The 25273-nt window shown below is 41.4% G+C and overlaps 1 protein-coding gene across 1 annotated transcript in view; it reads left to right on the top strand.

Moving 5' to 3' along the window:
• The window catches only part of LOC134319560 (spondin-1-like), a 42734-nt gene extending 17707 nt beyond the window's left edge, over window positions 1–25027 (top strand). The window contains exons 3-6 of the mRNA XM_063000811.1: window positions 5711–5844; window positions 13628–13701; window positions 13898–14014; window positions 23638–25027. Coding sequence (XP_062856881.1) covers window positions 5711–5844; window positions 13628–13701; window positions 13898–14014; window positions 23638–23825 — 513 coding nt within the window. The 3' untranslated portion in view covers window positions 23826–25027. The remainder of the gene's footprint in view (window positions 1–5710; window positions 5845–13627; window positions 13702–13897; window positions 14015–23637) is intronic.
• Window positions 25028–25273: the final 246 nt, after the last annotated feature.

The following is a 25273-nucleotide window of genomic DNA, read 5'->3' as shown; positions in this document are numbered from 1 at the left end:
AACCACCGGCAACAAAAGTGAGTACACCCCTAAGAGACTACACCCCTAAATGTCCAAATTGAGCACTGCTTGTCATTTTCCCTCCAAAATGTCATGTGATTTGTTAGTGTTACTAGGTCTCAGGTGTGCATAGGGAGCAGGTGTGTTCAATTTAGTAGTACAGCTCTCACACTCTCTCATACTGGTCACTGAAAGTTCCAACATGGCACCTCATGGCAAAGAACTCTCTGAGGATCTTAAAAGACGAATTGTTGCGCTACATGAAGATGGCCAAGGCTACAAGAAGATTGCCAACACCCTGAAACTGAGCTGCAGCACAGTGGCCAAGATCATCCAGCGTTTTAAAAGAGCAGGGTCCACTCAGAACAGACCTCGCGTTGGTCGTCCAAAGAAGCTGAGTGCACGTGCTCAGCGTCACATCCAACTGCTGTCTTTGAAAGATAGGCGCAGGAGTGCTGTCAGCATTGCTGCAGAGATTGAAAAGGTGGGGGGTCAGCCTGTCAGTGCTCAGACCATACGCCGCACACTACATCAAATTGGTCTGCATGGCTGTCACCCCAGAAGGAAGCCTCTTTTGAAGTCTCTACACAAGAAAGCCCGCAAACAGTTTGCTGAAGACATGTTAACAAAGGACATGGATTACTGGAACCATGTCCTATGGTCTGATGAGACCAAGATTAATTTGTTTGGTTCAGATGGTCTCAAGCATGTGTGGCGGCAATCAGGTGAGGAGTACAAAGATAAGTGTGTCATGCCTACAGTCAAGCATGGTGGTGGGAATGCCATGGTCTGGGGCTGCATGAGTGCAGCAGGTGTTGGGGAGTTACATTTCATTGAGGGACACATGAACTCCAATATGTACTGTGAAATACTGAGCAGAGCATGATCCCCTCCCTCCGGAAACTGGGTCGCAGGGCAGTGTTCCAGCATGATAATGACCCCAAACACACCTCTAAGACGACCACTGCTTTATTGAAGAGGCTGAGGGTAAAGGTGATGGACTGGCCAAGCATGTCTCCAGACCTAAACCCAATCGAACATCTTTGGGGCATCCTCAAGTGGAAGGTGGAGGAGTGCAAAGTCTCGAATATCCGCCAGCTCCGTGATGTCGTCATGGAGGAGTGGAAAAGCATTCCAGTGGCAACCTGTGAAGCTCTGGTAAACTCCATGCCCAGGAGAGTTAAGGCAGTTCTGGGAAATAATGGTGGCCACACAAAATATTGACACTTCAGGAACTTTCACTAAGGGGTGTACTCACTTTTGTTGCCGGTGGTTTAGACATTAATGGCTGTATATTGAGTTATTTTGAGGGAAGAATAAATTTACACTGTTATATAAGCTGCACACAGACTACTTTTCATTGTGTCAAAGTGTCATTTTGTCAGTGTTGTCCCATGAAAAGATATACTTAAATATCTGCATAAATGTGAGGGGTGTACTCACTTTTGTGATACACTGTATATATTATGCATTTTTCTCCCTTTTTCTTTCAATTTAGCATATTCAATTTGTCTTCTGCTGCTGGGGGATCCCCGATTTTTTGCAGTTGAGGAGGGTATATTGCTGCCCACGCCTCCTCCGACCCGCGCGCAGCCCTTAACTGAACCCTTTTCCACCCATGCACTCTGCACAGGTGCCTCTATTCACCAATCAGGGTCCTTACACAGCATTTGAAGACCCCACCCACATATTCCGGTCATCCCTCCCTGTAGGCACTGCCAATTACGCCCAGCCGACCGGTGGCAATGCCGAGTTTCGAAACCGAGGAGTTCAGAATCTCGGCACCGGTGTGCTAGCGGAATATCCCGCTGCACCACCTGGGTTCTACAAATTTTTTTTTTATTTCCATCAACCACTTTATCCTGGTCAGGGTTGTGGTGGGTTTGCTTCCACTGACTGACCGATATTTCTGCACCTCTCTGCTGCTAGTTTGCCCCACTTTACTTCAGCAGACTGACCCAGCTGTCTCAAGTATGTGGGGGCAATCTTTCAACTGCATGCTTCACCTCCTTCTGTAAATGTTCAGTTTGATTCATATCAGGGCTCATATTGAGGGCCATTTGATGTGTGCTAGTGGGATTCTTTTTCTGGACCCATGACCTGAAACTGAGGCACAGTTCTCAGACACTAAGCTGTACGTTCTGCTAGTTTCATTAGTCTTCTGATTTTATTGTGTTCTGCACTGATTAAGGTACTGGACTAGTAAGCAAAAGGTCACTGGTTCAAACCCCATCACTGCCAGGTTGCCACTGTTGGGTCCTTGAGCAAGTTCCTTAACCCTCAATAGCTTAGACAATATACTATCACAGTACTGTGGGTTGCTTTGGATAAAAGTGTCTGCTAAATGCTGAAAATGTAAATGGAAAATGTAAATTAATCGCTTGCAGTAAGTTCGGACTAGTTTGAAGTTGCCTCTATCGGGCCCCTGAACAAGACCCTTAAACCTCAATTGTTAAAAATTGTATTCAGTCGAATACATCATATCGAATCTCAGCTCTGCCTGCCGGGTAAGGCTGAGCGGCCACACGAACAACGATTGGCCTGTTGTTCAGATATGGGCGGGACTAAGCTTGATGGGGTCTCTCTCTCATGACTGGTGCAATTACGACCTCTGCTGGCTGATTGATGGCACCTGCACAGAGATGAGAAAAGAGTGCTCTGAGGGTGTGTCTCTCCGTACACAACGCTGAGCTGCACTGCACTCGTCAAAGTGCAGGTGATAAGATGCATACGGCATGCTGCCCACGTGTCGGAGAGGGCATGGGTTCGCTTCGTTCTCCTCAATCAGAGCAGGGATCGGCATTGGTGGAGAGGAAGCATGACACAATCGGGCAATTGGACGCACTAAAAAGGGAGAAAAAAGGGAGAAAATGCATAAAGAAAAAAAAAATTATATTCAGTCTGAATTATAAGTTGCTTTGGATAAAAGTGTGTTCTAAAAGCTGCAAATGTAAAATGTAAACGATAAACATTCACATTCCTAAACGATATGAAGTGAGTGCCTACCACGTTCTGACAACAAGCGTTCCGATCAAATCGTGACTTTAAAGGATTCTAAGCTTAAACGCAAACAAACTTCACTTCTTTGTGTCCTCAATCTGTGAGAAACTGGGATGTTCAGTGGGGGTTATTGTAAGGTCACGGGTGCATGATGGGCATTCAGAAGGCACAGGGGTCAGCAGCTGTTTTTTTTTCCGTGGTATGACACCATGGGAAAACCGAACAAGGTTGCAGTTCCTCTCAGGGAACCATGGATTATACAAAGCATATGAAACACAGGGTACAGAATGGGTGGTTTTGTTGTTTGTTTGTTTATTAGGATTTTAATGTCATGTTTTACACTTTGGTTACATTCATGACAGAAACGGTAGTTACTCATTACACAGAACACAGTCATGGACAATTTAGTGTCTCCAATTCACCTCACTTGGATGTTTTTGGACTGTGGGAGGAAACCGGAGCACCTGGAGGAAACCCACGCAGACACGGGGAGAACATGCAAACTCCACACAGAAAGGACCCGGACCGCCCCACCTGGGGATCGAACCCGGGACCTTCTTGCTGTGAGGCGACAGTGCTACCCACTACAGAATGGGTGGTAATAAATAAATAAAGGATTTCCCTGCTTAATCTATCAATTCCAAATAAACACTAAGATATTTTCTAAATGAAATTCCGAGTGTATTAGCAGTCGTGTCTTTTTCCGGAGCTCAGATCATTTTTCTTTCCAGTGTAAATTAACAACTTGTGCATTTGTCATAAATTGCATTAGCATTCCCAGATTTTTGTGTTGACTTCATTTTGCTTTGTCTGATTAAATTCTGCGGCTCAGACGGTGTTAGAATCTGCAGAAATGACTGTTGTTTATCAGCGTGGCCTTACGCCTGGTACACACAGCAAGATATGTACAGTCCAAACTCATTAGAAAAATTAGACTCACACTTTTATCCAGAGCTGCTTACAATTGTGACCAATTTAATTGAAGCAATTGAGAGTTTAGGGTCCTGCACAGGGTCCAACAGTGACAGCTTGGCACCGGTGAGGCTTGAATTGGCAGCTTTTTGATTACCAGTCCAGTACTTTAATCGCTGAGCTACCACTGTTGACCCAGATGGATTTCTGGTCCATCACCTTAACCACTCACTGAAATCCACTAATATCGAATTGACCTTCTCTTTGCAGCAATAAAAGCTCTCACACCACTGTCTGTCTGTGGGAATTTGTGCCAAACACTGGTCTTGGCTCGAGAGGACCTGGCTCACAGCCAAAGCTCCGATTCATTACGAGGGTTTTCAGTGAGGTTGAGGTTACGGCTCTGTGCAGGATGTTCAAATTTCTAAACAGCAAACTCAAACCCACATCAAATCACGTCTTTAAAGACCATGTTTTAAACAAAAGGGCCTTTCCTAAACTGTTGCCACAAGGTTATAAACCTGATTTCATTTGATTTCATTAATTTCATTTCACCTCACAGCAAGAAGGGTGCTCCTGTTTCCTATCACAAGTCCAAAGACATGCAGTGAGGCCAATAAGAGCTACCAGAAATTGCACTAGGTGTGTGTCTGCTCTGTGATGGGCTGGCGACCTGTCTGAGGTGTTCCCTGCCTTTCGCTCAATGAATCAGACCCACTGCGACCCTGACCAGAATAAAGCAATGGTAAAACAGACAATGAATTAGGCATAACATTATGACCACCTCCTTGTTTCTATACTCACTGTCCATTTTATCAGATCCACTTACCATATAGAAGCACTTTGTAGTTCTACAATTACTGACTGTAGTCTATCTGTTTCTCTACAGGCTTTTTTAGCCTTCTTTTACTCTGTTCTTCAATGCTCAGGACCCCCACATGACCACCACAGAGCAGGTATCAGTGACACTGACATGGTGGTGGTGTGTTAGTGTGTGTTGTGCTTCTATGAGTGGATCAGACACAGCAGCACTGCTGGAGTTTTTAAATACCGTGTCCACTCACTGTCCACTCTATTAGACTACCTAGTTGGTCCACCTTGTAGATGTAAAGTCAGAGACGATCGCTCATCTATTGCTGCTGTTTGAGTTGGTCATCTTCTGGACCTTCATCAGTGGTCACAGGATGCTGCCCAGGGGGCGCTGTTGGTTGGATATTTTTGGTTGGTGGACTATTCTCAGTCCAGCAGTGACAGTGAGGTGTTTAAAAACTCCATCAGCATTGCTGTGTCTTATCCACTCATACCAGCACAACACACACTAACACACCACCACCATGTCAGTGTCACTGCAGTGCTGAGAAAGATCCACCACCCAAATAATACCTGCTCTGTGGTGGTCCTGTGGGGGTCCTGACCATTGAAGAACAGCATGAAAGGGGACTAACAAAGCATGCAGAGAAACAGATGGACTACAGTCAGTAATTGTAAAACTACAAAGTGCTTCTATGTAATAAGTGGAGCTGATAAAATGGACAGTGAGTGTAGAAACAAGGAGGTGGTTTTAATGTTATGGCTGATCAGTGTAGATAATAATACTAAATATTACATGTGCATTAAATTTGCAACAGCAGATAAATCCATGTTTCTGTTTGTTGTTTGTAGGTTACGAGTCAGCTTACTTTTAATGACACAATCAACAAAATATGGAGTTTGACCGCTGGTGTCCGACCACCACCAGCAGTGATTTCATACATAGAGAATTCTAATGGGTCATGTTTTCTGTTTCTGTGTCCTGCAGATCATAGATAAAGAAGATGCACAGTTCATGACAAACTGCCCACCTGCCGTCACAGAGAGCAACCCCCGCAGACGCACCAGGATCCAGGTGTTCTGGACAGCACCCCCTTCTGGCACCGGCTGTGTAATACTCAAGTTAGTGTTCATTCCCTTTAATTCAGAGCTTTCATTTAGCTTGATTGTTGTTGAGACACAGATCAGAGGGTTACTTCAGAACTCCCGAAATTGGAGGTGTGGGGCTGATGGATGAATCATTAGTGGATTGCTGAGTGGATGAATGGATACATAGATGAGCGGTGGTAAATACAGCATTACTTCTGGTTATCAGTTTAAACAGTGGCGTTAAAAAAAGTGACCGCCCACTAAATCATCCCAAAAAACACTTTCTGATCATTACAGGAAACAAATGATACATACTTATGTGTTTTTAGATTGATTATATTTGCTCTGAACTGTTACATTATATTTACGGAGAGTAGACAGACTCATTTATCAGAGTAGACAGACTTCGCACAGACATACAGCAGGATCATTTACCTAATTATAGAGGTTTATTTTACTGTGTAAAACCAAACTCTACCAAAGAAATGATGAACTTCTGACATTGTGGCACAGTTTAGAGAAGGCCCTTCCATATTCCAGAGGTTCATAAATACATTGTTTTGAAGATTGGCTAAACAACTTTGGGATGAATTGGAACAAGACAGACCTTCCTGTCATTGCCTGAGCATGTATTTTTTATACTGACACACTCCAAAGTCTTACAAAATGCTTTTCCACTAGCAGAATAGTGGGTGCTGTTGTAGCTGTAATAGGAAGGACTCGACTCCATTATCATACCTGTGGTTTTGGATTTAATGTCTAACAAGCTCGTTGTCAGGTGTCCACATACTTTTGATAATACAGTGTATGTACAGTGTAATACAGAATTGTAGCACTAAATAAGTCTGTGCAAGACACAAGAGCGTCAAAATCACTGTCATCGTCACTGTGAGCATATAGTTGTAACCTAGGGGTTAAGGTTCTAATAGGTAAAAAAAAGGTAGTAGTCAGAAGGTTGGTGGTACAACCCCCACCACTAATGGGTTGCCACTGTTGGGTCCTTGAGCAAGAACCATAACCCTCAATTGCTTAGACTGTATACTGTCACAATTCTAAGTCACTGTGGATAAAAGCGTCTGCTAAATGCTGCAAATTGGGACAGTGGTAGCCTAGTGGGTAGAGCTTTGGGCTATCAACCGCAAGATTGGCGGTTCAAATCCAGGCTCTGCAATGCAGCCACTGTTGGGTCCTTGAGCAAGGCCCTTAACCCTGTCTGCTCCAGGGGCGCCGTACGATGGCTGACCCTGCGCTCTGACCCCAGCTTCCAAACAAGCTGGGATATGTGAAGAAAGAATTTCATTGTACTGTACAACTATATGTATATATGACAAATAAAGGATATCTTATTTAATCTTAAATATAAATGTTATATACCTGTTAGTGATGGGTGTGGCTGACACATGCTTGTTGAGTAAATACTTCAGAAACACATCTGGCATTAAAAGGCTTTTATGATCCTTTATCAATACCTGTTGCTAATCTGGCCCATAATAATAAAAAAAAACAATTACTTTAATTTTTTTTTGCTATTATTAAAGGTCTGAAAATGTACTTAATGTATTTATTAAGCTAAAAAAAACAACACAGATTTTGTAGTCAATTTAGCTATAAAGGAAATAGAATTGATATAGCAGTAATAATTCATGATTGGTGTGGCGGTTTTACTCCTTTTCATTTTTTTTTAAAATCCATACTGGAGTAAACACGTTTGAATGATTAATAATGAGCCAGGTGTTAATGAGATACCTCACAATCAGCCGAGTGAATAGAAAGTTGAAGAGTCGTCGGTCACCCTGATTGCAGCTTGGCACTTAGGTGAAGTGCAGTTGTGAACAAAGCTAGATTAAACCCCTGCCTGGACAATAGGAAACTTCTATCACAGACATTTACATCATAAGAGCCTTGTCCTCATTATCATACAGCCTACACACCTTTCTCCTTTCATTTTCTCTCTGTGTGCTGAATATGATGAGCAGTATTATCCGTGCTCAGCCTCCGTCACGCCGCCGCCAGATTGCTCCCCGAGTGTGAATATGAAAAAATATTTCCACTATCGGTATCTCAGAAATGTCTTCCGGCTCGTTCTCAGGTTTTTATTCGGAATCCCTCAGAAACATCTGCAGCATTAAGACTTCCGCCACTCTGCCCTGGCGAGCCCCTCAGCTGTGGGCTTTACGCCAGTCGAAAGGCCATGAAATGCACCTGGCAGCACTTTTCAGCCATCAAATAGAAGTCCAATTATGTTTGGGATGGGGCCAAGACTTCTCCTGTGTTGTGCTGTCAGTAACCGACACTATTTACAGTGGTGAGGAGCGCTGCTGTTTGAGAGCTGGTTTATCGCTGCTGTTTGGCGGAGCTGATTGTATCCGGTGATTAATTTGATGTCTTTTATCTGTTTTACTGCTTGTACGCATTGTTTTATTTGCAGATCAGTTCTGTTGTGCACGCCTTGAGTATTGCTCTCTGTATAAAATACTGGGTCTGAAAGCAGCTAAACATAAATATCTATCTACTTTCTCGGCTGCTCCCGCTAGGGGTTGCCAGCAGTTTTTACACCGGATGCCCTTCTTGACACAACCCTCCCTATTTATCTGGGCTTGGGACCGGCACTACAATGCACTGGTTTATGCATCCTAGTGGCTAGGCACCTATAGGACAATTAATTGTCTCCAATTAGCCTGGCTGCGTGTTTTTGGACTGTGGGAGGAAACCGGAACACCCGGAGGAAACCCACGCAGTCACGGGGAGAACATGCAAACTCTGCACAAAAAAGGACCTGGACCGCCCCACCTGGGGATCGAACCCAGGACCTTCTCGCTGTGAGGCGACAGTGCTACCCACTTAGCCACCATGCCGCCCCAGCTGAAGATAAATATATAAATATATTTTTATGTTTTTTGAACTAGAAGAGTTGACCTGGATAAGAAAAATGATTGTGGTAATGTATTCTGTTTGGGGTTTATTATAAATGTATTTCTTTTTACCTAACTTTAACCTCACACTCCTGAATCTGGGGCCCTGGGGTTTATATTTTGTTTAATAAGAAGGATCTTCAAAAAGTTTCCACACTTTTATTTTTTGGTTATAAGCGATGAGGGTGGGAGGAGTAGTAATCGGTTGTGTCTAAGAGACTGAAAGAGCTTATAGTCCGGATTTAGCTCCATCTGATTTCCACCTATTTGGACGCTCAAAGAAGCTTTAAGGGGAAGAAGATTTTCATATGATGATGATGTGAAAGCAGCGCTGCATCAGTGGCTACACGCTCAACCAAAACATTTTTTGCCGACAGCATTAATAAGTTGGTATGACACTGAGAAAAATGAATTGGAAGGTGACGATGTTTGTTTGTTTATTTATTAGGATTTTAACGTCATGTTTTACACTTTGGTTACATTCATGACAGAAACAGTAGTCACTCATTACACAAGATTCATCACTTCTCAAGGTTATATCAAACTCAGTCATGGACAATTAAGTGTCTCCAATTCACCTCACTTGCATGTCTTTGGACTGTGGGAGGAAACCGGAGCTCCCGGAGAAAACCCACACGGACACTGCAAACTCCACACAGAAAGGACCCAGACCGCCCCTCCTGGGGATCGAAGATGAAGATGTAGAAAAGTGATGTTTGTTTTTGTAATTCTTAATAAACAGAGTTTAAAAAGTAATAATCAGAGTTTAATCAAGTGGCTGTTTTACCACCACTTGATCCTATTCATGGTCGCTGTGGGTACAATTCCCCTGGGTGGAAGGTAGGAAACACCCCAAACAGGTCGCCAGTCCATCACAGGGCAAACACACTCTCATACCTAAGGGGACTTTAGTATCTGCAATTAACCAGACTGCTTGTCTTTAGACTGTGGGGATGGCATGGTGGCTCGTTGAGGTGAGAGTGCTACCCAGTGAGCCACCATGCCACCCCTACAATCCAATGACATGTAGTCATACAGTCCCTTCTTTGTGGAGTTTGCATGTTCTCCCTGTGTCTGTGTGGGTTTCCTCCGGGTGCTCCGGTTTCCTCCCACAGTCCAAACACATGCAAGTGAGGTGAATTGGAAATACTAAATTGTCCGTTCCTGTCATGAATGTAACCAAAGTGTAAAACATGACATTAAAATCCTAATAAAATAAATACATAAACAAATGGACTGTTGGAGGAAACCCACACAGACACGGGGAGAACATGCAAACTCCACACAATAAAGACCCGGACCGCTCCACCTTAAAATCAAACCCAGGACTTTCTCGCTGTGAGGCGACAGTGCTACCCACCATGCTGCCTCTCCTCTGAGCACTTGGATTGATTGGAACCTTCCTGTCCAAGATCAGTGCTTGTCCTCACAATCGCTCTTTTAACTAAGTGGGCACAAATGTTAACAGACACAGTCCAAAATCCTGTAGAAAGCCTTACTCTAACAGTGTAATCTGTTAAAGCTGAAAACAAGGGGTGTTGGGGGCCACTCCACATCCATGACCAGTGGTAGCTTAGGGCAGTTGTAGCCTAGCGGTTAAGGTACTGGACTAGTGAGCAGAAGGTTGCTGGTTCAGACCCCACAACTGCCAGGCTGTTGGGCCCTTGAGCAAGGCCCTAATGTAAGTCGCTTTGGATAAAAGCGTCTGCTAAATGCTAAAAATGTCAATGTAAATGGTTAAGATACTGGACTAGTGATCAGATGGCTGTTTGTTTAAGCCCCACCTCTGTCAATGTTAGGCCCTTAAGCAAGACCCTTAACTATGAGTTGTTTGCATTGTGTAAGTCGCATATGAATGTAAATGTGAATGGCCAAAGTGTCCACAAACTTATGGCTATATGAGGTGTATCTGTGTTTTTTGGGGTGTACCTTGTGCCCTTGCAGTGCTGAGTATGTTCTCCCCGTCTGGAGCACAGCATAATATTAGCAGTTGACTTCTCTAATCTGATATTTGTATAGAGGAGATAAAGCATGCCGGCAGGTGGCAGGTGCCCTCTACACGTATAAAAAAATGACCCGCTGGTAAAATTGCACCATTACGCCTGGATGCCAGTTTAACTCACACTGGCTGGGAATGAAAGTAACAAGCTTTGATTGTGCAGCTGAGCGAACTGGAAACGAAGGAAGTTCTGCCTGAAGGGCAACGTAATTCAGGTGAAATAGCACGACCTGCTCGGCACCACAGCATGAACGCTACAGAGTGTATGGGTTTTTATTGATCTGCTGGAAAGGCTTAATCCTGGTCAAGGTTACAGTGGGTGGGTATTCGGCCCACCTAGAGATAGTAAGTGCAGGGCAGGAATGCACCCTGCAAAGTGCTAAATCATCGCCGGACGATCCCCCTACGCCAGTGCCAATATTTCACCCAGTCTGATCTTCGCCAGTTTTACCCTCGGGCAGGCTGTGGAGTGCTAAGACAATCAGGTGCGCACCCCCTCGTCGGCCACATCTTTTCACCAGCCAGTGATGGAGTCTCACAGAGAGCCGCACCGCATACTCTTGAGAACCACTAGTGCAGAAGTTTGGAATTGCACAGCTGCAATAAGACCCGCTCACCCCATTACCGCAGTGCTACCTGAGCGCTCTATATGCCCAATACTGTTTAGTAATCATAAGGTTGTCGATTCAAGCCCCACCATCACCAAGTTGCCACTGTTGGGCCCCTGAGCAAGGCCCTTAACCCTCAATTGCTCAAATTGTATTGTATTCAGTAATAACTGTAAGTGTATTCAGTGATAGCTGGGAGAGTGGTAGCCTAGTGGGTAGAGCTTTGGCCTATCAATTGAAAAGTTGAGAAATCAAACCCCTACCATGAAGCCACTGTTGGGCCCTTGAGCAAGGCCCTTAACCCTCAACTGCTCAAAATGTATTCAGTGATAACTGTAGGTGTATTCAGTGATAACTGGGACTGTGGTAGCCTATAGTGGGATGAGCTTTGGGCTATCAATTGAAAAGTTGAGAGTTTAAATCCCAGCTCTACCATGCAGCCACTGTTGGGCCCCTGAGCAAGGCCCTTAACCCTCATTTGCTCAAATTGTATTGTATTTAGTGAAACCTGTAAGTGTATTCAGTGATAACTGGGACAGTGGTAGCCTAGTGGGTAGAGCTTTGGGCTATCAATTGAAAAGTTTAAATCCCAGCTCTACCATGCAGCCACTGTTGGGCCCTTGAGCAAGGCCCTTAACCTTCTCGGGTCCAGCAGCGCCGTACAATGTCTGACCCTGTGATCTTACCCCAGATTCCAAACAAGCTGGGATTTGCAGAAAAAGAAATTCATTGTACTATACAGATCACTCACTCACTTTCTTAACCGCTTATCCAGTTAGGGTTACGCAGTGGCGGCGGGGGTTGGGGGGGGGGGTGCAATTCAGTGTCTCCAATTAACCTGGCTGCATGTTTTTGGACTGTGGGAGGAAACCGGAGCACCCAGAGGAAACCCACGTAGACACGGGGTGAACATGCAAACTCCACACAGAAAGGACCCAGACCGCTCCACCTGGGACTGGAACCCAGGACCTTCTTGCTGTGAGGCGACAATGCTACCCACTGAACCACCGTGCCACCCAAAAACGTCTGCTAAGTGCTGCAGATGTAAAAGTAAATGTTCTGCAGTTTGACTCAGTTTTATGATGGAGGTGAATTTGATGTTTAAAGGTGACTGAGGAGGCAGTAACGTGCTGGAGCTAAACTCTACAGGAAGTCACATGTTCACAGTAACACAGCCCTGTAGTGCTTTTATTTCTCCTTTACACCAAGCAGCAGTAAATCTGACGCTCGAGCCCTTTTTGTTGAATCCTGCTGTAAAGTGTTACAGTGCTGAGCAGAACGCTCTGGCTTTAGTGCTTCAGTGTGAAATTGCTGCGTCTGCACTGAGGGATGAAACAGGCGCTGATATTTGAACAGAAACAGACAGAACAGCGCGTTCATACAGGAAATGACAGGAAATGTTCAAAATTTAAGTCCTGTCATCGGCCATGAATTTTTATGGCTACATCATTTTTCAGATTTCATTTTACAGCCGACTGACTGACTGATTTCTGGCCTGTTTTTATGTCTTCTTTATCTCCCGAGGCTAAATAAACACATAAAATAAGGTTTTGGTCTTTTATGGTCCAGATTGGCTTTTCAGGTTCTCAAAAAGGGCAAAAATAAGCACCTAGCTGTTTACATTTTCAGCATTTAGACTTACAATTATGACTGAGCAATTGAGGATTAAGGGCCTTGCTTAGGGGCCCAACAGTGGCAACTTTGCTGTGGTGGGGCTTGAACCGGCAACCTTTTGATTACTAGTCCAGTACCTTAACCACTGAGCCACCACTGCCCTAAAAAGAAGACTTTGCACACTGGCAGGTGAAAAGAAGCGGCTGCAGATTGAACATGTGTCGAAAGGGGTGTGTGCCCAGCCGGCTTTTGTTGTTTAGATGGAGGGTTGTGCAAGCGGGAATGAATTAAAAATAGGGAAAAAAATGAGAAAAAGTGACATTTTTGGAATGTGAAGATATTAAAATCTAGTCTGTTCAGATGACGAGGTTTTACTTAGACAACATCATTACAAGATATGATGTGGGCATTGATCCTGCAGTGTGATGTGGAGTATTTAGGCGGGTATTTAGTGGTTTTACAGCTGGTCTGTGTACATCGATATCACGTCAGATGTAATTTACTCACACAAACCCTGTAGGCGTGAATACATTTGTTAAACTTTCAAATCAAAGCACAGTCTTGTTTAAGTGAGCTTCAGTGCATCTGTGCTCACAATGGAGGCGTTCAGTCTCTGTTAAAAGTGGAGAAATAAGCAAAGCGTGCTGCAAACGGGACGTAACACTAATTTTTTTTTCTCACAGGGCGAGCGTGGTGCAGAGGAAGATCATTTACTTCCAGGATGAAGGCTCTCTCACCAGGAGGCTGTGTGAGAAAGGTAATTATAAAAGTACTTCTCAGCCACGCAGCCAGATGCGTATAATTACGTTACCTCGGACAATTCCGGCATAATTCGCGCTCCCTGTTGTATTGTGCTGTGCTCTGTGTTGGTAGCGGTGTGTGGGTGTTCATACAGATGTACGAGACCCGGCGTCCACGTGGACCGTAACTAATCTAATGCGTTTGTTCTGCAGATCCTCTCACCGCCACCGAGAAGCCGCTGCAGGAATGCTGCGCCTGCGGGACAGCCAAATATCGACTCACCTTTTACGGGAACTGGAGTGAGAAAGTGCATCCCAAAGACTATCCCAGTAAGACATGCACACACACACACACACATTGATCACATGCAGTTATGAGGGATGCATAATAAGAGAGCTTATGGTCCGGATTTAGTGCCGTCTGATTTCCAGCTTTTTTGGATACTCAAAGAAGCTTAAAAAGGAAGAAGATTTTCATGTAATGATGATGATGATGATGTGAAAGCAGTGCTGCATCAGTGGCTACGAGCTCAACCAAAAACTTTTTTTGCTGATGGCATTAAAAAGTTGGTACGACACTGAGTAAAATGCATCGGAAGATGACTGTGTAGAAAAGTGATCTCACTTGTTTTTGAAATTTTTAATAAATAGAGTAAAAAAAAAAAAAGTGCTGAAACTTTTTGAAGAACCCTCGAATTAGGATTATTGGACTAAAGTTGGCTATAAAGAGCAGTAAAATCAAGTGTGGCCAAGCTCACAATAGGTCTTTGACAGGTGACGTAAAACCGAAGTGGATTGTGGGTTAGCCGCCTATTTGGAGGTATTCGGTGGTATATTTAGTAGTGAGGAAATTTCACAACCGGAAGCAGTTTGTAGAAGCAGTCTGCATGCCTAGGTGCTTGGTTTTATACACCTGTGGCCGTGGAAGTGATTGGAATTCAGTGATTTGGGTGGGTGAGTGAATACTTTTGGCAATATAGCAATATAGTGTATGTGTTTGGGAAGGGGGGCTGGTCAGGGTTTTATCCTGCTTCTGCTGTTGTGTGCAATCTCCGTGACTGGTCTGGGTGCCTCAATAAGTTGTGTGTGTGTGGGGGGGGGGGGGGGGGTCACATGGAGCTTAGCATGACTTTACATATGCTACAAAGTTCTTTGACAGGTGACGTAAAACCGAAGTGGATTGTGGGTTAGCCGCCTTTTTAGAGGTATTCAGTAGTAAAGTCTGTTATGTATTGAACCCAGTGTTGTATTTTCGTTTTTTTGGTGATAAAACGGTGCAAACCTTAAATATTAAACACTTACAGCTTAAAAATGCAACATTCACATCAATACAGCTGTAATGTTAATCCAAAAACACAATTACTTAAGTAAAGAATATGTACAGCTCTTACGCTATTGTGTTCCAAACTCATGCCCTAAGCATTTCTACTTGTTCTAAATAATATTGATTATGTATTGATACTTCTAGTGTAAATTAAAATTTTTCTCCCACAATCCAAACCCTGACTATTATTATGCAACTTTTGAACCTCAGGTTGAACAGGACTTTGATCAGGAGCTTGCTCCTCGTTTCAGTTTATCCCAGTGGTGCTCAGTGGGGTTGAGGTTATGACTCTGAGCAGGTCACTGGAGTTCCAGCACACTAAACTCATTAAACATGGACCTTATGGCTCCTTATGGACCTGGCCTTGTGCACAGGAGCACAGTCATGCTGGAACAGAAAAGAAACGGTTGCCACAGTGTTGAAAGTGTGTAATATATTGTGAGAGGTCAGTCCATACCGCCGGCCACACGGAGGGGGCCGGGGCAGCGCAGTAAGAGAGCAGCTGGGAGCAGCTCTCAGAACTCCAGTTCCCAGAAGCCTTAGCACTGATTAGTGCTAATCAGACACACCTGCAGGGTGCTGCATAAAAGGCTCACACAAACCTTACTCAGTGCTGCACCTTTGTAGAGGGGCAGACGGTAAGGTATCTAGCAAAAAGAGAAAAGAAGAGAAAAAAAAGAGAAAAGAAAAGAAAGAGAAAAGAAAAGAAAAAGAAAAGAAAGAGAAAAGAAAGAGAAAAGAAAAAGAAAAGAAAGAGAAAAGAAAAGGAAAGAGAAAAGAAAAGAAAAGAGAGAGAAAAGAAAAGAACAGAAAAGAAAGAGAAAAGAACAGAAAAGAACAGAAAAGAAAAAGAAAAGAAAAAGAAAAGAAAAAGAAAAGAAAAAGAAAAGAAAGAGAAAAGAGAAAAGAAAAGTAAAGAGAAAAGAAAAGAAAAGAAAAGAGAGAAAAGAAAAGAAAAAGAACAGAAAAGAAAAAGAAAAGAAAGAGAAAAGAACAGAAAAGAAAAGAAAAGAAAAGAAAGAAAAAAGAAAAGAAAGAGAAAAGAAAAAGAAAAGAAAGAGAAAAGAAAAGTAAAGAGAAAAGAAAAGAAAAGAAAAGAGAGAGAAAAGAAAAAAGAAAAGAACAGAAAAGAAAGAGAAAAGAAAAAGAAAAGAAAGAGAAAAGAAAAAGAAAAGAAAGAGAAATGAAAAGTAAAACGAAAAGAAAAGAAAAGAAAAAGAACAGAAAACAAAGAGAAAAGAAAGAGAAAAGAACAGAAAAGAAAAAGAAAAGAAAGAGAAAAGAACAGAAAAGAAAAAGAAAAGAAAGAGAAAAGAAAGAGAAAAGAAAAGAGAGATAAAGAAAAATAAAATAAAGCTGAAACAAAGGAATATAATTGTAGACTAACTGAGATAATTTGTGTTGAAAGGAGAGTTCAGCTCCTTGTCATTTAAGTTTATTTATTAACAAAAATAAAAAAAATTTTGTTAAGAGTATTTCCAGCCCAGTGGCTGAGGATTATTTTGTGTTGGTTCAGCTATCAGTATCTCCCTTTGTTTGAGCACGCCATTTTTTGGCGTCTCCTTTGTTTGCTGTTCCCGCCTTTTTACCACTGCCTTTTGAGTTGGTTTTCCATGTGCTTTGCCACTCCTCCTGTAGAGCAGTGGTAAAGCGCAGCTCCCTGGTTCCCTGAGTTACTGGTTTGAATCCAGCCTCAGACACTTAACACTAAAAGTACACAAGCACACTTGCTACACCTCATACCTTGTTTTTATTATATATTAGTCCACATTCACAGGTTACCTGGAAAAATAAATAAAGCTAGAGCTCTGCTCTTGGGTCCACCACCCACCCTTCCCGTAACACATATAGTTAATTTTCTGTACTTGTTAGCAATGGGTGTGGCTGAAACACCTGAACTTAGTAACTGGGATGGGTGTCTGTAAATGTTGCTGCAAATTTGGAAGCATATACTTTTCTTTATATAATTGATTTATTACACCTGTTAGCAATTGTTATGGCTGAAACACACAGATTCAATTATTATATATATATACGTATATATACTGTATATATATATCTATATATATAAGGGCTGTCACGCGGTTAAAATTTTTTATCGAGATTAATCGCGATTAAAGAACAAAATTAATGGCGATTAATCTCAATTAATCGCAAACTAATATTTAAGCAAAATTTGAACAGTTATGCACATTTTTATTGCAGGAACATGTTTACCAATAAAAACATTAATAAAATATGATAAAATTATTAAATCTAAATTCATTTTAGAAAGCACATTATCTGACAAAATTTAGGATCTTTTCCTGTTCATAACCCTGACACTGAAAACAGGTGTACCAAACCCCCCCCCCCAGTTACACCCCTGTGCATCTCGTATAATTTCATGTAGGCCCACATCGTTAACTGTGTTAAAGCGTTTATACCAGTGGTGTCCAAACTTTTCTCGAGGAGGGCCAGATTTGATAATGTGAAAGTGCCTGAGGGCCAGCAGTCCCTGATGACATTATTTTAAACAATAAAATATGCATGGCTACCTTTGGAGTATTTCCTGGCATACAGAACCATAAGACAAAAGAGAAAAAAGAAATTCATATTGAACAATACTTGACATTTTGCTGAAGTTTTCTGGCTAACTCAGAAATCATGCTTTTCGAAATATTTTAATCTAATATTATGCATCAATAAAGCATCAAAACACAGATATGATTATTTCATAGATCTATTAAGAAAACCTTTTAATACTGTGTTTGTGCAGAAACAAGACTGGGAAATACTGTTCTACTGTACATTACCATTTAAACACCTATAAATACCTAAAACAATCAAGTTACCAGACATTATATATAAGTTATTGACTGTAGCTATAAAAAGTGTTAATTAATACAGTCCATGTACACGCTTAGTCCATTTAAATATCAGATACAAATGTGTTTTCAAAAAACTACAAACATCACAAATATAAATCATGTAAATAACCATGTGATAGAATAACCTGAATAAACTGTAGAGACCGGAGGGGAAGGAGGCGGAGATATGCGGTTTTGATGGACAGCTCTAGCAGCCAATGGAAATACTCGTTACAAAGATTGCGTGATTTCATTCATCTTTTCATCAACACGTAAAAAAAGTGAAAACCGCTAAAAGTAGTTTTCATCGGACAGCGACGATAATTGATTACTTTTTCTGTTTGAACAATTTAAGACAGAAGATGCGGGCCGTATAAAACCCGATCGCGGACCTGTCTGCTTTATACAGTATATTGTGATCCATTTAACAACAGTGTTTGTAAAGTTCCGTGTACAGTTCATGAGCTTTACATCCTAATTCATCTGAAATACAGTTAATTACCACAGAGACACACATGTATGTGGCACAAACAGCCAAATAAAAATAGTTAGATTAAAAATTGAAATCTCAAAAGCCCTAATATATATATATATATATATATATATATATATATATATATATATATATATATATATATATATATATATATATATATATTAGGGCTGTCAAACGATTAAAATTTTTAATCGCGATTAATCTCAGAATTTCATATAGTTAATCGCGATTAATCGCATTAAAAAAAATCTGTGTAAATGTTATAGAAAACAAGGATTTTTAAGTGAAATGTTACAATTAAAATGGTGAACACATTTTATGCTAAATGTACTGATGTTAAAAACTGCTGGGACAAGAGAAAACTGTAAGGGAGTTTATTCACTCACATACTAGGCAGTAAATGTCAGATTGTAGGTTAGAATTTCTCCATCAGCAAACATTGTAGATCAGCGGTGCTTTAGGTGGGATAAGGCGTAGTTATTGTAACAGACTTTTCTGTGGTTGTATCGTGACGATGGTTTGATGGACGTTTCTACACGAAGTGAGTGTGTTTTGACCCTTTGGGGCTTCCATAGTTCATGAACTAACGTGCTCGACTCAGCTTTCCGGTATTCGGTACAGAAGAAGAAGTTAATTAAGTGTAATAAAGTGTTCTGCTCCCGACAACTTGTGAATATAGCGTGTATTTATTTCTTTATTATGCAAGTACATCACTACCACGATCGGTTACATTATGTTAACAAACCGCAAATGAAAAACGGTGGCAAGTCCGACATTAAAACGTTTGTTCTACCAGTCAAGTGTCAACATGAACTAGAATTTGCGTTAATGGCACTAATTTTTTTAATCGCGTTAAATTGAGGTCGCGTTAATGCGTTATTATCGCGTTAACTTCGACAGCCCTAATATATATATATAGACAGGCAGACAGACAGACAGATAGATAGATACCCTGATAGACAGACAGACAGACAGACAGACAGGTAGATTTATAGATAGACAGATAGATATAGATAGATAGACAGACAGACAAATAGATAGATAGATAGACAGACAGACAGATAGACAAATAGATAGATTCAACTGTATTGTTATTGGTCAGTGTACAAGTACAAAGCAACGATATGCAGTTAGCATCTACCAGAAGTCCAAATAGCAAAAAACAAAGAACATTAATAAGCTTATACTGTAAATCCATGGTTAATATAATAATTTTAAGAGTTTAGTTATATTAAGTTGTGGTTACATGTGTTTTATTCTTTTCCTTCTCTATGTACAGTAGATTCAGATTGTGACCCTTTGTTTTTAGGCAGAGCAGAGATCAGGACCAGTGAGCACAAATCCAAAACGACCTTAGTTGGGAAAAAATGTGAAACAACTTGTAACAAGAACAGGATTTAACACAGGATTAAGTTAAATCCATAACACACACAAAACACTGTCTTCAACTTTGGTGACCAGCCTTAATCTAAAAAATAGAAATAGGCTTACTATTTGATTCAGTTCTCTCACAGAGTAACAGCACAAACTAGTTCCAATGTGAAGCCAAGTGTTTATAACAGCCCTGGTACAAAAGTGGGTGGCTTCTTAAACATCTGACAGGTGGGTTTTAATACATTCTTTGACATTATTAAATGATATCATTTAGTGTTACATTCACAGCAGTGTAAATCCTTCCTCATTTCTGACTGTAAAACAAACAGGAAGTGGGCTCCTACCTCCTCCGTCCTGATTAGCTGTGTTCATGTCTGCAGCGTACAGTCAGTGATTTGCTAAAGATAGAACATCAGCAGGAATCATAATTGCTCAGGAAACAGACAGAGTGGAAATACACAGTGGCAGGTATAGAACTGGCAGTGCCAGACCACCTACCATGCCTTTGGATCGAGAAACGAATAATTCTTTACCGTGGGAGGAAAATCAATATACAGACATCATGGTACGGCTGTACTGTATTCTGGTCTCTGATTGGACAGCTCTACAAGGGTAGCTGTTGAAAGTCTGGTCACAGTTGCAAACGGAAAACGTTTATTTAACTGTCTAAAGTACAAAGAATAGATGAATAGATTTCCACTGTTACCAACTTACAGTGGTGTTAAAAAAAATAGCAGTCCAACACCATTAACCTGATAAATCACTGTTTTTAGTAGAACAAAGCGTACTTTGATTAAAAAGTTGATTGTAGAGGGAAAAAACATACAGAGAAGTTGCAGCAAATTATAGGCTGCTCATCTAAAATGATCTCAAATGCCTTGAAGTGACAACCAAAACCTGAAAGACACAGAAGGAAGCGTGGAACTACTATTCGAAAGGATCGAAGAATAGCCAAAATGGCAAAGGTTCAGCCAATAATCACCTCCAGAAAGATCAAGGAACATCTGAAGTTACCAGTAAGTACAGAAGATGATTAAGTGAAGCCAATTTACCATCAAGAACTCCTTGCAAAGTCCCGTTGTTAAGAAAAAGACATGTCCTGAATGGGGTAAAATTTGCCAAGGAACACATTGACTGGTCCAAAGAGAAATGGCTCAACATTTTGTGGACTGGTGAAAGCAAAATCGTTCTTTTTAGGTCTAGTGGCCGTAGACAGTATGTCAGACAACCTCCGAGCACTGAATTCAAGCCACAGTACACTGTGAAGACAGTAAAGCATGGTGGTACAAAATGATGATATGGGGATGTTTTTCATACCATGGTGTTACACCTATTTATGGCATACGAGGGATCATGGATCAGTTTAAATATATCAGAATACTTGAGGAGATCATGTTGCCCTATGTCGAAGAAGAAATGTCCTTAAAATGGGTGTTTCAACATGACAATGACCCAAAACATCTTGATTACAGACAAACAAGACTGAGGTAATAGAGTGGCCAGCCCAATCCCCTGACTTCAATCCCAGAGAGAACTTGTGGGCTGACGTCTGAAACACGTTTTTTTGAGGCAAAACCCAAAATTGCAGAAGAACTGTGGAATGTAGTCTAATCATCCTGGACTGGAATACCTGTTCAGAGGTGCCAGAGGTTGGTCGACTCCATGCAACACAGATCTCAGAAAAAAATTGTTATGCCACTAAATATTAGTTCAGTAATTTAAAGTAAAGTGAAACCTCAAACATTTTTTTCAGTTTATAGATACATTTTTTGAGTTTTTAAAGAAAAATGCTGGCACTGCAATTTTTTTGAACAGCCTAATATTCCTTTTTCTTAACTTTCTGTAAAGGATGAACACAAACTGGCTAAATTTTGTTAATGTTTTGATTTTGAATTGAAAGTGTAGTATTTTCAGTGCATTTGCATTTATGGAAATAAAAGTTATTAGAATGATTTTGTGCTTTATTCACTTTTTTAAAATCACTGCTATTTTTTTGAACACCACTGTAACTGTCTTCTGTAAATATCAACTACTTTTAAATTTAATGCCTGTAACTTAAAAAATAGGTTAAAAGTTCAAGTTAAGAAACTTAGTTGAAAAGTTTATAGAAAATTCAAGTTAAATTTAAGTCACCTGTTAGCAAGGTGAGTTGCTAACAGGTGATGATATCATGATGGGGTGTAAAAATCAAAGCAAAGATGGGTCATGGTTCACCACTTAGTTGAAAAACATTTCTCAGAGCAAGATTAGGTTTTACACCATCTACCGTGCTTTTTTTTATTTATTTTATTTATGCATTTTCTCTCCTTTTTCTCCCTTTTAGTGCGTCCAGTCGCCCAAATGTGTCATGCTTCCTCTCCACCAATGCCGATCCCTGCTCTGATTGAGGAGAACGAAGCTAACCCACGCCCCCTCCGACACGTGGGCAGCATGCTGTATGCATCTTATCACCTGCACTTTGACGAGTGCAGTGCAGCTCAGCACTGTGTACGGAGAGACACACCCTGAGAGCACTCTTTTCCCATCTCTGTGCAGGCGCCATCAATCAGCCAGCAGAGATCGTAATTGCATTAGTTATGAGAGAGACCCTATCCGGATTTAATTATTCCCACCACTATCTGAACAACAGGCCAATCGTTGTTCATGTGGCTGCTCAGCCCAGCCGGCAGGCAGAGTTGAGGTTCGATACGATGTATTCGAGATCCCAGCTCTGGTTCCAGCATGTGTTTTTACCGCTGCGCCACCTGAGCGGCCCATCTACCGTACTTAATATTATAAAAAGATTCAGGATCTCCAGAGAAATCTTAATCCATACAGTCCATAAACCACTGTTAAATGTGCGTGACCTTTGAGCACTCAGCCAGCAATGTATGAGAAGCTGTTGTTCTACTATGATAAATAAAGCCACATAGGCTCAGGAGTACTTTGCAAATCTGTTGTCACTTAACACAGTCCGCCTCTGCAACAAGAAATGTATTTTTGTCCATCCAATGATAAACAGTGCTTCTCCCATATTGTCATATACACCGATCAGGCATAACATTATGGCCACCTTCCTAATGTTGTGTTGGTCCCCCATACACAACAAACTGTGATGCACTGTGTATTCTGACACCTTTCTATCAGAACCAGCATTAACTTCTTCAGCTGGTTGAAGCTCGTCTCTTGGATCGAACCACATGGCCCAGCCTTTGCCATGACCCTGTCGCTGGTTTACCACTGTTCCTTTCTTGGGCCACTTTTGATAAATACTGACCACTGCAGATTGGGAACACCCCACAAGAGCTGCAGTTTTGGAGATGCCCAGATGACCCAGTCATCTAGCAATCACAATTTGGCCCTTGTCAAACTCGTTTAAATCCTCACGTTTGTCCATTTTTCCTGCTTCTAACACATCACCATTGAGGATAAAATGTTCACTTGCTGCCTAATATACCCCCCCCCACTAACAGGTGCCATGATGAAGAGATAATCAGTGTTATTCACTTCACCTGTCAGTGGTCATACTGTTATGCCTAGTCTGTGTATGCGGTCATATTGATTCTTGGGAGTTAAATTTTTTTTTGGTCTTAACAAAAGGAGTATCTGGGGGGCTAAATACATGTTTTCAGCACTGCATGTTTAATGATTTATAGTTATCTTCATGTATTCATAGTCATTTTAATAATACTTGTTTATAATAATCATAATAAATGTGTTTAACATGTAAAGCAAAACTAAAATGTGTGTTTCTACTGTATATTTCTAACACATGATGATGTACTAAAACAGAATACTGAGTCACATGATTATCATTCCCCCCACATCACTTCTACCTTACCGGTCGATATTTAAATAAAATGCTTTCATTCACCTTTCGCTCAGACGGTCCTCACTGCTGATTTCTAAAGGTCGTGTTTGTTCCCTAAAGGGCGCGCCAATCACTGGTCAGCTCTGATCGGCGCCTCTCACTCCAGAAACTACGTGGTTTGGGAATACGGAGGATACGCCAGCGAGGGTGTGCGGCAGGTGGCGGAGTTCGGCTCGCCCGTCAAGATGGAGGAGGAGATCCGTCAAAAGGTAGGTCGTAAATTCTCCCGCGGGTGCAGCAGCGGCTGATTGTGCTGGTGAAATGTCAGAACTGTACTGCCTTTAGATCAGACCCAGCTGATAGATATAGAATAGTGAGGCAGAAAGAAAGAAAGAAAAAAAAGAAAAGGAAAGAAAGAAAGAAAGAAAGAAAGAAAGAAAGAAAGAAAGAAGCTCAGACTATGATTTAAGTAAATAAATAAATAAAGAATAAGAAAGAATTTTGAATTTTACAAAAACCTTTATTCAAACATTAAAAAACATCAGGTTGATTACAGATAACAGAAAATCAAAAACAAGACATAAAAAGGGTTTCCACACCCGACCATGAGCTCCATGGGCTAGCAAAGATCAACTCACCCTCTACCACACTGCATCATTATGACACCACTTAAACTCAAATACCTCAGTGTTGTTCATGTTCTTGTAAAACCAAACTCAAAAACAATTCTAGAAAGAAAGAAAGAAAGAAAGAAAGAAAGAAAGAAAGAAAGAAAGAAAGAAAGAAAGAAAGAAAGAAAGAAAGAAAAGAAAGAAAAGAAATGAAGAAAAAAAATAAATAAATAAATTAAGAAAGAAAGAAAGTAAGAAAGAAAGAGCTTAGACCAGGATTTAGAGATCTAACCTCAAGTATCATGGGAAATGTATTTTTGAAAATATTCATGCTGTTTTTTGTTGGTGATGACCTGGTGATGTGGATCTGATGTGATGTGGTTCTGATGTAATGTGGTTCTGATGTGATGTGGATGTGGTTCTGATGTGAAGTGGTTCTGATGTGATGTGGTTCTGATGTGATGTGGTTCTGATGTGATGTGGATCTGATGTGATGTGGATCTGATGTGATGTGCTTCTGATGTGATGTGGATCTGATGTGATGTGGTTCTGATGTGATGTGCTTCTGATGTGATGTGCTTCTGATGTGATGTGCTTCGGATGTGATGTGGTTCTGATGTGATGTGGTTCTGGTGTGATGTGGTTCTGGTGTGATGTGGATCTGATGTGATGTGCTTCGATTGTGATGTGGTTCTGGTGTGATGTGGATCTGATGTGATGTGGATCTGATGTGATGTGGTTCTGATCTGATGTGATGTGGTTCTGATGTGAAGTGGTTCTGATGTGAAGTGGTTCTGATGTGATGTGGTTCTGATGTGAAGTGGTTCTGATGTGATGTGCTTCTGATGTGATGTGCTTCTGATGTGATGTGGATCTGATGTGATGTGGTTCTGGTGTGATGTGGTTCTGATGTGATGTGGATCTGATGTGATGTGGATCTGATGTGATGTGGTTCTGATGTGAACTGGTTCTGATGTGATGTTGATCTGATGTGATGTGGTTCTGATGTGATGTGGATCTGATGTGATGTGGTTCTGATGTGATGTGGATCTGATGTGATGTGGATCTGATGTGATGTGCTTCTGATGTGATGTGGATCTGATGTGATGTGCTTCTGATGTGATGTGGATCTGATGTGATGTTGT

This window comes from Trichomycterus rosablanca, chromosome 8, assembly GCF_030014385.1.
Source record: "Trichomycterus rosablanca isolate fTriRos1 chromosome 8, fTriRos1.hap1, whole genome shotgun sequence".
In the NCBI taxonomy this organism is placed as follows: Eukaryota; Metazoa; Chordata; class Actinopteri; order Siluriformes; family Trichomycteridae; genus Trichomycterus; species Trichomycterus rosablanca.
The sequence above is the reverse complement of the archived record's forward strand: the minus strand, read 5'-3'. Positions and strand labels throughout refer to the sequence as shown.